This window comes from Cryptotermes secundus, unplaced genomic scaffold, assembly GCF_002891405.2.
Source record: "Cryptotermes secundus unplaced genomic scaffold, Csec_1.0 scaffold454, whole genome shotgun sequence".
Lineage (NCBI taxonomy): Eukaryota > Metazoa > Arthropoda > Insecta > Blattodea > Kalotermitidae > Cryptotermes > Cryptotermes secundus.
The window spans coordinates 20,322-38,301 of NW_019729215.1; the positions used below are offsets into that span (position 1 = coordinate 20,322).

Genomic DNA, 17,980 nt, shown 5'->3' on the forward strand with positions numbered 1-17,980 from the left:
ACCCCGATACCCCTGTCGTCCAGGCCGTAAACCAATTCATACTGTGGCTATTTCAGCTCACAACAGCCGTCCCTCGGACTTACGGCTTCATACGTTTCCAAACACGGGAAAATCCAGTTCTTTACACCATGGGGCGTATGGGGTTACGCTCTTAGAGATCAGGGTTCAGACCCATTTTTAAACATTTTGACATTCAATATGCCATAACTCTATTGTTTTATTATCCAATCAATAAAGATACATCAAATAATACATTATTAAAATTATAAACAAATCAACTAAATTAATATCTTACTGTGGATTGTTAAGAGTTAGGATTCGGGCCGCCAGAGCATTGCAGCATGGCGTCCAGGCACCACTGTGTTTTATGTTCAAGTGAACTGCTGTGAATTTTTCAAATTTAGATGGTGGAATGTGGCGAAGTCCATTTGGTACACCGGCCAGTAGTGGACCCACAGCATCAGCCCTGGATGAAGAGTGTGGGGCAGCTGGCGAAATGAGAATTGGCAGGGGAAAACAGGACCTGAGCTATGGCAGGCCAGTGGTGACTACATGTACCACCTGCTTTAATATACTGAAACCCCACATGATGCCCATACAGCGTGTGTGTGTTCAGTATGGCTCTCACAATAAGCAGCGACTGTTTCCGTGAACAGCATTAACCGGTTGGGCTTTGTAGCGGTGACGTAATGTTTCCTGTGAGGTACGAACTGAATCCTATATATATTATTTAGAAGAAACTAATATGTGGGTCCCCGTCCTCTCGTCAGAGAGAGCGCCCCACAAAAACAAGACCGTAACTGTCAAACAGCAATAAATATCTGGTCATGAGTCCCAGTTGGGGCTCGACACCAAGATTTACGAATTGACTGGCCGTCAGTCGCAATGTAACTTTGACTCTGACTGATTGATTCATCGAGCCTTCATTCGTTATTCGTAAGAGAGTTCAATAGTTCAGTTCAGTAGTTGAGATGAGTTCAGTGTTCAGCTGCGAGGTGTTGACCAGCGGACAACGGAAGCTGAAGAAGTGACCGATCCGTAAATCAGAACCGAGTCAGCCACAGTAAAAGAGAAGACACTCGTAATCTTGTAAGGAATGGAGCGAGGCAGTCACAGATTGTGAGCTGTTATAATTGGTTGTAATTGTAATCGAAGTGCCAATAAATCCAATCATCCAGTGCAGCACCCGTTATTATTAGTCACGGAAACCCGGAAACGTGACAATATCAACAAATTAAATCCGCGACACGAGTGCGCTTCGTACTACTGTCACGTGACTGGATTCTGATACCGGAAACAGTTCATCCATCCGTTTGCCTGCTCGCCAACCCGAACACAGGCCGCCACAAACTTATTTCAATTTACGTGGCGCGTTCCCTTAGACACTAAGTCTCCTTCTGAGACCGAGGGACATATGAAGTTTCACTGAGACTCGGACCGACCAATGAAGACTCATTTTCAGACGTTACTGTCAGGTTCCAGGTTGAGGCTGAGAGGTATGAGGATTCTCATTTTGAGACCACAAAAATCTTTCCATGTAGAATGAAGTGTTTTTTGTTGTTCTGCGAATTATCCAAATGGAAAGATTTGTTGTTGACGTCTTAGCTTCAGGGCTTGAAAATGACTCAGACACAGATCATGATTTATGTAATATTTATCATTACGCAACGGTAGAACATGACTTAAGGAGAGAAAATTCTTTTGCTCACGTAAGTAAAACAAGGCCAATTGTATTACGCTCTGCAAGGGAACTATAGTTCAAGGAACTGAAAAAGGGCCAAGGTCTAACAAAGGGCTGTGGCGCCATTGACAGAGAGACAGAAGAGAGTTATATACCAGTGACATACGTCACAGGTCCCTAAACAGTCGACCTACTTTTCAATGCTATGGGCCCGCTGGTGCAAAATTTTCCTTGATTCTGTATGAACAGAATATGTCCAGGTTGGGTCAGCAGTCAAGCTTAGGGCGTTAATTAACACTACTCCGCCTCATTTAAAATAGTTCAATCAGTCAATCAGTATTGATTCTTCAGTTGTCCCGGACACAATGCTCGTTAACCTCCAGGCACAACAGAGCTGTTGGTCACGTAGAAAGAACAGAGTCGACCGCCGTCGCGCTCACTTCTTTGTATCTCCCCATGCCCCTTCTCAAAACTATGGGCATGTCGAAATGCAACTCTTCCAAAGGCGACGCCAGAATTCACAGCGCATGCGCCCAGCCAGTATCGGCCATGAAACGGGGTCCCCCCACCCTGATACATTGTTCAGGTAACCAGCCAAATGCCGTCACAGTGTGGAGAGTGTGGAGCGTACACTGCGGCCACTTCGGTCCAAATCCTGGCCAACCGTTCCACCATCCGGTGCTACGCAACGCAGATACACCTTATACTTCAGTAGATTCTGTCTCACATGCCCCTCTCTGGCCGACTGCAAGATACACGTATTTTCAAATTCAGCATTCACATGTTCTTCCTGCTCAGTTGTGGAAACCCCACATGGGGCGCAGAAAAGGATGATCCCTGTCCAAATAAGTTAACATCAACATATACTCCAATTTCCTATGGGAAGAGGGGGGAGTCGCCAGGGTCGAGTGACGTCATCGCCAGTGCGTCACTGGACCTCATGTTCAACATTATTCCGGGATTCACAGAAGGCTGAGAAATTCAGGGGACTGTACACCCTGGCTGCTACAGGAGTCGGTCACTGGAGTTCACTATTAGCTCTTTCCATTGTGTGACTGTGGGAAATGTTTTCGACGTTTCGGGGCTTCATGCGGCCCAATATTTAAGGTCCAAGTGAGCAGGGTGAGTGAGGGTTTGTGTGTATATAAATCTTGGGACCTCAGAAGGTCGCTGGTGCCCCTTCCTGGATACTAGCGACCGTGTTGTCAAGATGGCCGATTTCACTACAACTTCTCCGTATGCGCTGTCTCTGCTCTAGATGGGTCCCCAGCCTCCTCCCCCAAGGGATGCTGCAACAGTGTCTATAGGCTTATGTACTTCTACGCAATAGCGCAGTAAACACGTCTCTACAATAGAAAAGCTGTGTTTCCTATGAGGTCCACGCCGAGATGTTACAAGCAAGTGACATGTTCATAAGTCAGTTCTGTACTGGAGTCTGTGAAGAGAGAACCTGAGCCGGAGGCAGATGAATAGTCATTGTTGGAGCCGTCACCAGGAAACGTCTAATAACAGACTAAGAACGCTAGACTATGTGCTCTAATGAACTGTAAAGTGTGCAAATAGCGATACAGTTACAGGCATTTGTAGTTACGACATGTGAGTGGTCAGTAACTCTATTCAGCAACACGAACCCCGTCTATAGTCACCCCTACACGCGACAATATACACGAACACGCATGTACCCACTTGGATAGTGAAGATGGAGGCAGCATGCACCCCCGAAAAGCCGGTGATACTGGTCATATAATGTAAAGACCCAAAAGCAATATCGTCATCAAACAGGCCTTCGCTTGGAACTCGTCGTTTCGTCCGTTACCTGAGGGCAGACGGGAAGACACAAGGAAGAGGCAAATCTTGCAGGTCTATCGGAGGCGAGGCGCCAACCTCTCGGCAGGCTACGAGGCTTTCATACGATGACCTTCCGAAACACAATTCCATCACTTAACATGCCCGGCAGCAGCGGTCGCCGCACCAACATGACTCTACCCTAAGACGACGTGTTGAGGCACTATGCTACAAGCCACAAGGTCGCGGGTTCAAATCCCGATGCGGTCATTGGATTTTTTCAATTCACCTAATCTTTCCAGTCGCACTGTGGCCCTGGGGGTCGACTCAGTCTCTAACAGAAATGAGTACCAGGANGTACAAGCCACAAGGTCGCGGGTTCAAATTCCGATGCGGTCATTGGATTTTTTCAATTGACCTGATCCTTCCAGCCGCACTGTGGCCCTGGTGTCGACTCAGCCTCTAACAGAAATGAGTACCAGGAATCTTCCTGGGGGTAAAGGGCGGCCTGTAGGCGCGTAAAGCTGACGACCTCACCGCCATCTGTGAACCGACTGCCTAGAAATGAGGGAACCTCAACATCTCACAGCCCTATGGGCCTCCACGGCCACTTCCAGGGATAGCTTTGCTTTACTCTATGTCGCCCTTATAACATGGAAGTAGGGCGTGGAGCAAGAAGCTAAACACGCAACAGCGCAACGCAGAACCAGTTCATGAACGCACTCGTGGACCGCCCCTGTGAGTTACGTAATTATCCAGTGGAACAGGCTCGTGCTGCTGCGCCAGTGCAACAGGAATCCGGGAACAGCAATTCGACCTCAGTTATAAAAACAAATAAATATAACCCAAGGCCACGTTACTCGAGTTTGAAGAGCAAGCTCACACCTTGAAGGGTTACGTCGGAGTTCATATTCCCAAAGATGCTGCGACGCTCGTCCCTCTGGATCCGTTCCAAGATATTCCCAACCTGCACTGCTTCTCCGAGCTGCCTAGTCTGGAACATGGTTCTCAACTCGCGGACCACATATCCCTGTGTTTTAAGTACTGCATCACCTTGTATAATTTAATTACATTGCATATTTGTTCATTTATTTATATAAAATCGTACTCTTAGCCAGGTATAATTGCAATGGTAAAGGCAAGGAAAATGAGATGAGCATGGCATGTAGCACGAATGGGCAAGAAGAGAAATGCATATAGGAAATTTGTGGGAAAGTAAGAAGGAAAGACACCACTAAGAAGACCAAGACATATGTGGGTGGATAATGTTAAAATGGACCTTAAGAAGATAGGATGTGGTGACATGGACTGGACTGATTTGGGGCATTATAGGGACTAGTGGAGGGCTCTTGTGTGCACGGCAGTGAACCTTCGGGTTGCATAAGCTGGGAAGATGTTCAGTAGCTACACAACTGGCGGCTCCATGAAGTTAGTTTATACAAGAACTGAAGTTGTCAGTCGGTGACTGTGACGACAATTGTTAGAAACATTTCACAGGAACCCGCTGCCCCCTAAATCAGGATATCCGTTAAGAGAGAGAGGAAGTGTCTCTGCGAAATGTTGGTAACGCCGTCACGTCTCATGGGACGTTTCACAGCGAGTACTTGCGTGGGCCCACACGGCGATTCTGGAGCAAAGAGTCTCCAAAGAGCGAAACTCCAGACAAAAACAATTGTACCATGTAGACATTCTGTTAGGCAACGGCCATAAAATAAGCAACTATACAACATCCACTGCCAAGTAACGGCTGTACAAACAAACATGTGTCCAGGGCAAAACAGAATACAGCAATAATGGAAGAAAAGTTCCCTACGCGGTCCGTGCCGATATGTTACAAGAAGGACCAGTTAGCAGTTGCAGTCTCAGAACTGCTGCGGTCCAGTAAAAAGTCAAGTCAGAGTTACTTTACGACCGGATGTTTGCAGCCAACCAGTACAACTGAGCGCTTGCGGCCATAGCCCTTATGTAACATCCTCTCTGACGAGAGGATGGGTTTGTCTCTTATGAATATGTCGTGCTGTGACGGGCACGGAAACCAAACTGGGTTGCATTAGCAGGCCTCTGTCTCCACCGTGACTTTGGACAATTTTCAGAATAACTTTTTCGAACAGCTTGTCTGTTGCAGACAAGAGATTAATCGGACGTGAATTTTGAGGGATTCTGCGCTCCTTGACGGTTACTGATGACGTTGCAAATTGCGCTTCCTTCCACGTCTTCGGAAATTGGGAGAGCCGAGGGCAGTGACTAAACAAATGCGCTATATAGCCCAATAGACTTCCTGGAAGATGCCTGATGCATTTGTTTGGAACAGAATTGAGTCCAAAAGCCTTCTTCAGTTTCAATGAATTTGCTAAATTATGCGTGTTACAGGGTCTTACCTTCTCCAAGGGGTACCGGCTGCAGGTGCGAGAGGAGCTTGGACTGTAGTCTCCACCTGTCGATCGTGGTTTGCCTTAACTGGTTTTCTAAATATTGCGCAATCGCATTGACTCTCTCGTCCGAGTGATACGTCACTCTCCCATTGTTGCGTGTGCTCTCCTTGCAGGGGAAACAGCGTGACTCGCTCTGCCATTTATGTCAAATCGACGTAACTTCTCTTGACAGCTGAAGCCGCGTCCTCGACCTTGTTCTGATAGACCATGCTCATGACGGAAGAGTTTAACTTGATTATTCCCATCATCCTCACGTCATCGACTGTAAAGTGCCAACTGGACCTTCTGCCGTGCGCTGTTTCCGCATCGCTCACCCCCCCCCCCATCATGACCAAAAGCGTGTTGGCGCACCAAGAAGCATACATATCTTCTTATTGGGATTTTTGACAAATTACAATTTTATACTAAAAAAAAATAATGTGACATATACATCCATTACTACGCAACGACCGCAAAATAAGGAATTATATAACAGCCGTGGCTCTGAAAACAATGTCCGTTGTTTGGCAATGGCTGAGCAGCGATCAGGTAGGCAATCCAACATACACGAAAGCAACAACCGCACAGCAACAGAGATACTGTGTTTTCGGTGCGGTCCGCGATAACTTTTTCTAAGCAGGGACAGTTAGTGAGGTATATATAATCGCTGGGGTTCACTTGCTGTGAGCTGCTGCTTTAAGAAGCTGATAGTTCAGGCCATGTGCAATTCGGTAACGTCCACCGTTGGAAGCCGCTACCTAACAACGGCTAGTGAAGACTGTAAGGACAGAGGAGACCTGGTGCGTCCTGTAGTGGATATGTGTGAAGTGTGTAGAACCGTGAGAGCATCATCATTATCTGTAGTTACGTTCTGTAAGAGTTCAATATATCCGATTATCAATCAAAAACTCGTCTATAGTCACACTTCATAAAATGGTGACAATATTGTTTGTGGACGTTACAAGAAGTTGATGGCTACTTGAGGTGCAGTTTGTTTTCCCCATAAACCTGTTAACTGGGCCTCCAACTCATCTACATCTAGTGCCGAGGTCAACAGTGGTGGAGATGTACTTCCACACCCCCATACGCCTTCATGGCATAGTGCTTAATTAATCAAGCACAGGGACAACTTTACCTTTTTATATACTATTTCATTAGAAAAGTCACAAGACAGTAACGCTTATGCGCAAGTGCCAAAATCTGAGGCGTGCTACATGCCCAGTCCTTCTCACCCTCTCTGTTTTGGTCGATTGATTGGTTGATTTATGACGTCACTATCTACACACAGCTGCCTATCTCTCTGATATCGATTACATCTACCAGACTGCACGGCGTAAGATCCCCAAAGACTGTAATCTTCATATGTATCTATATTATGGGAACAGACTGTGAGGGTGCGCCAAATTCATTTGGCTGAGGGCACAGCCCAGTGGCGGGCTCTTGTGAACATGGTAACGAACATTTGGGTTCCATAAACGCGAACGTTTCCTGACCAGATGAGCAACTGCTAGCTTCTCAACTCTTGATTCATGTAACCCTCGGGTGGCTGTGTTCTGAACTGCTGCGGCCCCTCTGTGAACTGCGGGGCACTAGCAGACTTGGCCACACACAATTTCCCGAAGGCAGAGTCTAAGCAACTCTTCCCTCACAAGGACTGAGCAAGTTGTAATGCCTGTCTATCCCCAAATCTTTCCAGTTATACCAAAATACAGCAAATAAACGGCTGAAATAGCCTGCACCTGCAATTAAAGGCAGGTAACAACTTCGCAATTTCCTCATCGGTCTAAATCAGAGCCATAGAGCATGCGCAGAAAAGCTGTAAGAGCCGGCAATGCAAATGTTGAGTACAAGATTTGCAGGATAAATAAACTTACTAATGGACTAAAATTACATAAACAGAGACACTTAAAATGTTCGTAAGAAGACGCAACTTCAAAGAAATTATTAGCTTAATTAACATAGGAAATACCTGACTACAGGCCAGGCAGCTGCATCAAGGCCTTCCGGTCTCCTCAAATGACTCCAATCAATAAAAATAGTTTGAAATACAAACCAAAGAAGACAGATAAGCAACTGGCACTTCATAAAGTTGGCGCCACAAACTCTAAACATAGCCGGAGGTGTCCAACGACCCACACTTAGGTTGGTCTGAAAGCTTTCTCAGGTCGGGGAAAACCCGAAACCCGTCAATAATAATAATAATAATAATAATAATAATAATAATAATAATAATAATAATAATACATTGTGGGCAATATAGACCATGATGAACCGTGGCCTCTGCTTTGCATTTTCTTAATATATGGACATTTGGTAGGAATCCTTGGGCTGGGGATCAGCTCGCCGCAAGGCCGCTATCTACACAGGAAAACAGAGAAATCGCAGAAAAACGTGCCTCTAGGGGAGTTCAAACACAAGACCCCAGTGTGTGAGCAGGCAAAGACAGTTCATGTCTTAGCGTGGCCACTGTGATCAGCAAACTTGTTATTAAGAAAGATAAATACATATATAAAATAAAATTGCGCATTTCGTCAGCGCATGGGCGTCTGACAGTAGAATTCTGTTCGTCCCCTCCAACCGTGTAGTCATAAGACAACGGCGCGGAGATGTGACTCCTTGCATTCCTTCGCGACCTACTCGACGACGCTGTCAGTGTCTCGATTGTATCGCGAGGAACAGATGGAATGTATCTGTATAGCGGATGTGGCCTACTGGGTGAGGCATCGCTGCAGCTTCCTGCAGGGACTGAGGAGAGCTAGCAGTAACACAGCTGGGTGACTGGTTAGCCTGTACTCTTATACTAGTATATCGCCTGTTAGTTTAAATCGGGGGCGGATCCCACGTTAAATAACAACAAAATCGATTTAAGTTTTGAGGTTTTCACGGCGATGACTATGAAGAAAGTCGTCTTCTGGGATCTGGCGCCGTGTATTCTTGGTTTTAACCGACGTTTCTGAGAAACATATCGCCTCCATCTTCAGGGTAGTTGAGTTGCGTGCGAATACAGATAGCTGTAGCTGCTACAGCTACCAAGAATACACGGCGCCAGATCCCAGAAGACGACTTTCTTCAACGACAAAATCGTTTTACACTATCTCTGTGGTTCACATATATTCCGTGACCCACTGTGCGTTTCTCAAAAATCGCCTGATAATGGCCTATCTGGACCGAAACGTCTTGTGAACTGACTGATAGAAGCATCTATTTGTGTGAGGGCAACCCTTCCATTCGTGACTGCAAGCACGCAGCAGTACACTACTATACACGTATGTCTGAGTTCTCACTGAATGAAAATAGCGTTAGAGAGAGACAACAGTGAAATCTGAGGTTTTCACTGGGGTAGAAGGGGGGGGGCATGGAGATCATGTAGGGTGTAGTATGTTACAGACTTTTACCAGCATTTCGGTGGACATTCCTGTCTCCTTCTTCGGGATAGAAGAGTAACTCGAGGGCTTTCTGGTCAAGTGGAACTGTGGTGGATAAAGTGGCGCTGGGGCGGGTTTCCTTCGAGTACTTCGGTTTCCCCTGCCAATCTTCATTCCACCAATTGCTCCATCATCATAATCACGCGGCGCAGCTACAATAGGCCAATCAGTGGCAGCCTTGCCGAGTGGACCCAATTGGATTCCACCCGCCACTAAGAGAATTAAATTAATAATTAACTCGAGGGCTTAAAAATTGGCACGGAAATGAAGAAAGACTTTGGGTCGGAGAACACCGGAGCCTTCTTCTTCTTTATTCCTCCTATGGCCTATTTTTATTTATTTTGCTATTTCTCTCCGTCACCTCTTCATGTTCCTTCCACAATTTTTCCGTGTCAACAGACTCCTATCAGCGTTCTGTCTCCCACTACCTCGAAGCAGGACTTCTGAAATGTTACCGTTTCCTAACCCCACCTTCCGTTGCTTCATTCTGAGCCACTAACTATTCGCGTCACTGCTCTCGAACCACGGTCCACTGAATGACCAGCAGACCCGAGCGTTACGCTGTCCCACATTGTTACTGGCTCGGGTCCGTGACTTTTCCCCGAAGAAACGTGGGGTGTAGCTGCGTGAGGAAGTAGGAGGCTCGCGTCGGGAAGGTCACATGTCATAGCAACGGCAACAGAGGCTGCAGCGAGCGCTGATACAGCCTGGGGACAGTGGAGTGCATCCGGCGTGTCTGCTTCCTCTTCCTCTCAAGGCATCTCTGGCCGGTAGGCGAGGCGTCATCACGCAAGACAGGAAGACACAGTACCTGTCAGGACAGGCTGCAAGACCTCGTCACGAGCCCCAACAGGGGCTCACGGACCGTGAGTAGTGACAGGATTTAGCTTTGGATTCTTCGCATAGTTGTACAATGATGATGGATGCAGCAATTTCACCCGAAACATCGAGACCTATCCACCAAAATCTCTGCCAGACGACACTAGTATCCAATATAAAACTCGCTTGATCTCCTGTGTTGTATTTAACTGACATTTTTTTTTTGCAAAAATATATCTGGGCGTGGCTCATTTAATTTTTATTTGTTTCGCGGAACTTGGTGCGCGTACACACTCTGGAGATGCTAATTGCTCTTGTATCCGTGACTCGAGGCATTTCTGCGAGGGCGCACGTCGCTCAAGGCTGAACCTCATCGCCTATATATAAGACAGACGTTGCTTCCGGTCGCGAATATGTCAGAGGAACGAACATGTCCAAGTTAAGCATCTTCTTCGCAGTGTGCGCTGTGGTCTGCCAGAGCGAGGCCCTCAAACTGCGTAAGTAACTTCTGGCTGGCGCGCTCCCTCCAACCTTGAGAGCACGCAGCCTCATAACTATGAGACTTATGGGATAAAGCGGTCGAGGTGTGAAGCTGATAATTTACATCCGTCTCACAATGGCGTGGTGCTTAGGCACAGAGACAACTTCGTCTGTACAGTTATAAGTCCTCATTTTCAATTGGAAGTGATTAATCTGTTCACCCAGTGGCACTGGCCATCTGCCTTGGTCCGCTGAGTATTTTGATGGGGGTGCGGCGTGGTCGGACTGAAGTCAAATTTTACTTATTTGGACGTCAGATGTAGATAGTGAAGCTACGCTGCAGTTTTGAGGCAATTCTATCTGCGTATTTTCAGCAGACACATTCAAGCCTTATGCCAGCGAGTCAGCACTTACGAATCGCTATTTCAGTTATGTCTGGCCACTAAACACGTGGGAAAACGTGCCACATAAAGTAAACGTATCATTTAAATCACAGAAGCAATCTTATCAAGTCGACACATGTTTTGCGTCGCGTAAACGTATAGTCTGCAGCTGTGGTTTGTACTGTCACGTGTTGAGGTTTGCGCGTGACTTGTGGACGTGTTTTGGACTCGATGACTCGATTTATTGACACTCAATCAGCAACTACAGATAATACAGCGCTACTGCTGATCTACACACTAGGGTTCTAAGTCTTCACGCTCCACTAGTCATATCCTGACAACGGATTCATAAGTCTGTCACTTCAAAGTTTTCTTTGCGCCGCATAATTCTGCAGCTGTCAGTTCTGAAGACTCGATTCAATTCAATTCCTCTGCTCCCACGCTAATAACCTGGAAGGCTGGCGTCTCGAAACTAGACTCAATTCTTCTCAACTGAACTCTTCTTTATAACTACGTTGCAAGGATCACTCAAAAACACAGCTTCTGTATTGTTGGGAAGTAGTGTTTACAGCGCCGTTGCATACAAACAGAAGTTATTCGATTGTTGCTGTCGTATTTGTTGCCACAGGAATGTGTTTTACCGAGAAGCTGCCTAATAATATATGTCTCCTCTGATTTCACTATTCCGGCTTTCGGGCGTCATGTCACAATGCCGTGCGGAATTTTCAGACACTTCTGTGCTGAGTTGACAACCATCCGTAACAGTGCTCGCATCAGCTCTGAGGCTCACTGAAGCTGCCCTATGTCTCCTGCTAGCGCACCAGACAAGGGTCACGAGGCCCCGAGCCACGTGTTCATAACCCGTAGCGACTGTCTCCTGCCCACAGATAGCAACTGCGACTGCCTGGCACAAAGAGGGTGCCAAGTTCCACCGCTTCTTAATCGCCTCGTTCAAACGAACTTGCCGCATTTGGAACAAGGCGCTCCTGCCACAATTTCTTAATTCCATGAAGGATAAAGCCGACTACAAACTCGCCAACATGACCTGATGTTCAGTAGAAGCTGCATTCTGAGCATTATTCTGTGACAAAGTAAAACAGTGTTTGATGTCTCACTCTGCAGGCATGACGCAAAATTTCGGGTTCATTACGCAATTTTTATTTCAACTTATTAATATTCAAAAGTGTTTCTCTAAATATTATTTCATAATCGCAATTTCTATCTATTAAATATTAACTGCACTCAAGGCACGTGTATACCCGCCCTCTCTTGGCGTGGCTTCACCAGAAGAACTGTTATTAGTGGCCATGTTTCGTCACCTCTTTGTCTTGCATGCTTCATGTCCCTGAACAGACACGGAGTTCAACTGGACTATGAGCCCTAAACATCGGAGGCTGCAACATGTGTGCCTCCCCTTCGCGCAGTCGGTGTTCTTGTGTTATCTGCGCCCTGGCGACAACGCAGAGACATCGGCGACAGTGGCACGAAAAGTCTTCGCCTGCCAAACACTGGGATCGTTGGGTCAAATCCCAATGTCCGCGTGTATTTGTGTTTCTGTTATCCTGTGCATAAGTAGCGGCCTTGCGACAGGGCTGATCCCCCGTCCAAGGAGTCCTACCGATTGTCTATAAAGTCCATAGCTCCACATCAGTTCTGGCGACCAATAAGCCAGACGGTAAGGGCCCCAACACAGAAGCAGTGATATCAAGATATTTTTTCAACATTAATATTTTTCAGATTTCGTCAATCGGCTTTCCCTCACATCGACACCGTTCGGCGTCATTATGAATGCATTTACACACTTACTCCTAACATCGGCTTAGACACGTTCGGTACGTACAGCATTCTCCCGCATTCGCCCCCAGTCTCGCGGGTCGCTGGGTGATGAGTTCATTTCCCCTGAACAAGACACACAAAAACTCGACCAGAAACCACCCCACTTGATCATCAGCACTGGCAGGCCAGACTGGGCCAGATTGGATACAATGAAGCAAAGACTGCTCGCTACATAACATTAGTAAAACTGTCTCTTACTTTTCCATAATTTTCTTGTGCATTTTAGCCGACTATATAACTCCGTGCTCCAGGAAGGATCCGAATTTCAACGAGTGCGCCTTGAAACACGGCAGAGAGGCCATCCCAAGACTTCTGAAAGGTAGGCTGTGTGTGTGTGTGTCTCCGCAACGTCCGGGCGGGCTCAACCTAACATTTTGCCAAGGGTGAGCTCTCTTCCGCACAGTGTCCATGCAGTTTCTTACTAATGGAGCCCCAGGGTTAATGCTGACAGCTGACAGCTGTCTTCACGGCGCGGTGTTCCATTGAGTTGCGGACAAAAGTGCGGACTGCGAGATCTGAAACTGCGGTGCAAACAAACGTAGAAACACCGACCCCTCCTTCGTCGAAGAGGAGGCCTCATTTCTAAACACGTACATAGCCAGGAGAGAATAAAAATCTTGGTCATGGAGTCGGGAATGACTGTGCTGGCGAAACCTGCGGCAATTTAATCGACCGACCATGAGTTAGTTTGGAGTCAGGAAGGAAGTGTAGCATGAACCGGTTACAGCTGACTGTAGTCACTGGTCGCAGGAGTCCAGTAAGCCTGATTACCAGGGCCCGCATTTTGATGACCTGAAAATATTAAAAAAAATGACCTACAAAATGACCGAAAAAATCCAGAAAAATGACCTAAAGGAGAAAAAAAAAGAACACTTCGCTTCCATGTTATTCACATTTCAGAAAACATATGAAGAAAAATTCCCTAAAATGGCCAAAAATGACAAGAAATACCCTTAAAAGTACAAAAATTTACCAAAAAAATTGCCCCCCAAAATGAAAAAATTACCTTAAACCTAAAATGTCAAAAAATTACCTATACAATTTATATTTCTGTAACCAGCAGCTCATATCCGAGATTTATATATTTAAGAGCATCGCATAGGATACAAGGAAAAAAAGATGACATGTCATCAAAATCCGGGCCCTGCTGATTACCGATCCAAACACGTCATAATATCATGGACCAGACGAGGGATTTTGTGAGCATGGCAGTGAACACTCAGTTCCACTAAATAACGGAAGTTCCTTGACCAGTTGCGCGAACATGCATAAGGAATAACTTTAAAGGGGGTAACTGAGTTCGAAAGAGATGGTCTGGTAATAAATGCACAGAAAGGGCAAGAATTACGATTAAATTACGTGGCAAGACAGTACATTGCAGACATAGCAACATTTGGTAAGATAATATTAAAACGGATATTGACAAATACGTGTATATATTGCGAATCTGTGAGAGCAGTTGAACTGGTTGAGATCATGGAAGCATACGCGATCCCATGACCTCGCCACGTCACACGTGACATCATGTTATCAATGAACATCCTGATCCAAACAAGGGAACCGTTCTACCCCTCCATCCTACTCACTTGGCCCCGTACATCTCTTCTACTGTCAACAGTACATGTCTGGGGGGAACACTGCATCTTCAGAAGGCTCGGGACACACGTTCCTCCGAAACGCCGGCAACAGGCTACCGGACAACACGGTGTCGTAACAGAAAAGACGATAACCACACAAACATGGGTAAAGAAATCGCACACCTCGTTCTGATGAAGTATCAATTGTCACGCGTATGAGTGCCCTTAGACGGGGTTTGGATTTGTAATTAGATTTACTGAGCTGTTACAGAACTTAACTACAAGTAACTATAGCGCTATCGCTAATTCACACACTATGCAGTTCATTACAGGAGGCAGGATGAGTTCTCAGTCTGCTGCATCTCCACCGGTTGTCGCCTGGTTAACGGCTTTCAACGCCATAGCTTTCCGAACTTCCGTGCACGTCCTTACTGACCGGCGACTGTCTCATAAATAAATCCCAGACTTGTCCTGCTTAAAACACCTCAGCATGGACCACAAAGAAAACACCTCTCTCAACAGTTCTTCTATTGCTGCATCACGCGGCTGCCGCACGGAGCGCGAAAAGAACACAGCTTTGCAATTACTCCATTGTTGCGTGTTACTAATCTAGAGTGGCCATTACCTAGCAACGGCTGTTTATTTCACCGTCGTTGCCTAGCAAATGGTCTAGGTGCCACAATATCCAGTTCAATGGAATCTCATGCACAGAACAGGCAGACGAAAAACTGCTTCTTCAGGTTCCTCTTCCTGATCCATGAGAACTGACTGTCTCAAGAAGGCTGTGTATTTCAGGAGACCCGAAATACGGAGTTCCTGTCCTGGATCCAATGTATGTACCGGAAGTATCCGTCGAGGAATCTGGAATTAAAATCACTGCGCGGAACTTCACCATCGAGGGAGCGAGAAACGCCACTCTACAAGACTTCAGGTAATGAACAGATGTTCGGCCTCTAGCACTGGTCGGGCACCAAACTGGGTCTCGGAGCATACGTGCAGCAGCAGACGACCCTAAGCCAGCTACATCCACTTCCATGTGTGACACTAATTAGCCTAACATCAATATCATTAATTAGCCAACTTTCTGAGAGCATAACCCACAGTATAAATATTGCAATTGGACACGATCCTTAGCCAGATGCATCCAGCTCCCATCGTCACGGCCTGTCCCCACTGTCTTCCATATACTTTGCAAAACTTCTGTAAGCCCAAGTTTCACAAGGATTTGCCCACCAAAAATTCTGAATGCATCATGCATTTCCTGCTCCTCCTCCCCACCCCTTCTTTCCCTCCCTCATGTCGTTACCTTAACACTATCGGGCATGTGGACGAGCAGGCTGGGCTCCTGTCATTAAGCAGTATAAACTACACCGGGATAGCTCAGTCAGTATAGGCATTAGTCTACGGAGTTGACGAAAGACGAATCAGGGGTAAATTTCCTGTTCTCCAAAATTATCGCTCTGGCTGCAGAGCCCACCAACTTTCTTTCCAATTGGTAGAGGCATGCCCCCACACGTCCCACGGCGTGTTGCCTAATTTAGTTCTGTCTGTGCCACAGGGTGGACTTCGACAAGCTGATCGTCAGCATCCAGTTCATGGCGCCGCAGTTAGACTTCAGAGGAAAGTACGAGCTGTCGGGCAAGCTGGTGTCCCTGCCGATAATCGGGAAGGGCGACTTCAACTCTACCTTCAGTAAGTAGCAGCACCAGGCCGGGTACACTCCTCGGGTGTTGGGTGTGAGGCCTCCGAAACGTCGGAGGACACCTACCGGAATATACGGCGCCACAGCCCATAAGAGAGTGTCTCTCTCTGCACGGTTCGTTTACAGATTGCTATTTCGTCTTGTGGCGCAAGGATCTGCTTGCCACTGCGTGCGGTGAAGCCTTCTCGAGTGCAACTTCACGCCGCTGAAGCCCGAGGACACTTCACTGCATACAGACATCTGGTGAAGCGGTTCCTACCTCACAGAGAACACAGACCGGCCAGTGCTGTCTGGGTAGATAACCGCTGCAGAAAGTCAGAACCATGCGGACCACGTGAGTACACTCCGTGGGAAGGTGCGTAGACACGTGCATTTCCTCAGACCCTCTCGGAGAATGCCGTGACACTTCCCCAAAGACAGCCGCTCTCACTTCCTTTCATTCAGTGTCCATTAATCGTCCAGCCATGGACGGCGCAGAGCCACAGCCAGTGACCAGTCACACAGAACCCGAAAAGAAAGCTGTAATTGTGATCATACATCCTCCAGGCTTGTCTGCCACCCAGACGTTCACTAATACGCCCACAAGTAGCCGCCACTGCAGGCCACTCGGGAGGGTCAGCTCCAGGCAGTGACCATGTTTGCTTTCAGCATCCGGTGAGAACCGAACTCGTGCTAACAGAACTGTCGCTTGGCCTCTGTTTCAGGGGGCCTCATAGCAAAGTACGAGACGCAGTGCAATTTCACCAAGAAGGCCGACGGAAAGACATACCTGATGCCCCTAGACTACGAAATGGAGTTCGAGCCGGAGTTTGTAAGAATCTACTTCGGAAACTTGTTTAACGGCAACAAGTTGCTGGGTGAGATATCCTTAAGTCATTCATAAGGTAGGTGACGCAACAGGAGTGGGTCAGGGACAGAGCAGCTTCGTGGAAGCGATGGGACAAGTACGGTCTGGGGGTGCGGGAACGCACTGCTCCCATCTTCAGGGTCCAATATTAAATGATGCAACTTACTCCTAGTTGTTACTATAGGATTCTAACGGACCCAACTGAATAGGTGTTTTCCTTCACCTGAGGACGGAAACAGATCCAGTTTCCGAAACGTTGTGTTTTATTTGTTATCTTAAAAACCAGGACGATGGATAAAGTCCAAAAACCCAATATATTAGTGTGTTACCCCTAGTTGTTTGTTCCTTCTACCCGGCGGGCTCATGGACTGACTCCGTGATCCGGAATATAACAGTAAGTCGGTAAGATTATACCAGACCACGTGATGTGACACTGTCATGAACGTGGCAAGCTCAACCCCAGAGCTGATACGAGAAGGGCCGTATCGATATAGACGAAACATCCAGGGAGGGAAAGCAAGAGAGGCTTTGCGCGTTGGGGTTGCAGCAGACCACGAGGTAACGGGAGTAGCTCTCATCAAACAGGGGCAGACTGAGGCCCAAGAAATGGCACGGTTGAGTAGAATTTTCATGTTGCATTTGTCTAAAAGTGATAGCCAATTCCTGCACTATAAAATATGAGGAATTACGGAAAATTATATGACAAGTTTATCTATAAATTAGCGTCATTCCCTGACACAGATCAAGAGAAGGTGCTCCATATATCTGCCAGGGAACATAGGCAATTCGAAAATTACAAAGAAGCGTGTCTGAACACAGAGTTTTAAGTGTCTATGTGCAGTAGAGCCCAACACTGAATAAAGCAATACACAATTCACGAAGGCTTTCAAGGAGAACAATTGGGGTCTGATTGTCTCACAGCCAAGTCTACGAACAGTTTCACCTTCCTCGCCGTGAAGACAGTTGAAATTCGATTAATATTTCAGAGGAAGATATCGTTTCCGTCTTCAGGATCGAAGAATGACTCAAGCAAA

The 17,980-nt window shown here is 46.8% G+C and overlaps 1 protein-coding gene across 1 annotated transcript in view; it reads left to right on the top strand.

Moving 5' to 3' along the window:
• Window positions 1-10,518: 10,518 nt before the first annotated feature.
• LOC117282025 overlaps window positions 10,519-17,980 on the top strand; it is a 69,157-nt gene continuing 61,695 nt past the window's right edge. The window contains exons 1-5 of the mRNA XM_033751828.1: window positions 10,519-10,618; window positions 13,047-13,139; window positions 15,193-15,328; window positions 15,956-16,089; window positions 16,804-16,956. Of these exons, the coding sequence (XP_033607719.1) occupies window positions 10,552-10,618; window positions 13,047-13,139; window positions 15,193-15,328; window positions 15,956-16,089; window positions 16,804-16,956 (583 nt within the window). The 5' untranslated portion in view covers window positions 10,519-10,551. The remainder of the gene's footprint in view (window positions 10,619-13,046; window positions 13,140-15,192; window positions 15,329-15,955; window positions 16,090-16,803; window positions 16,957-17,980) is intronic.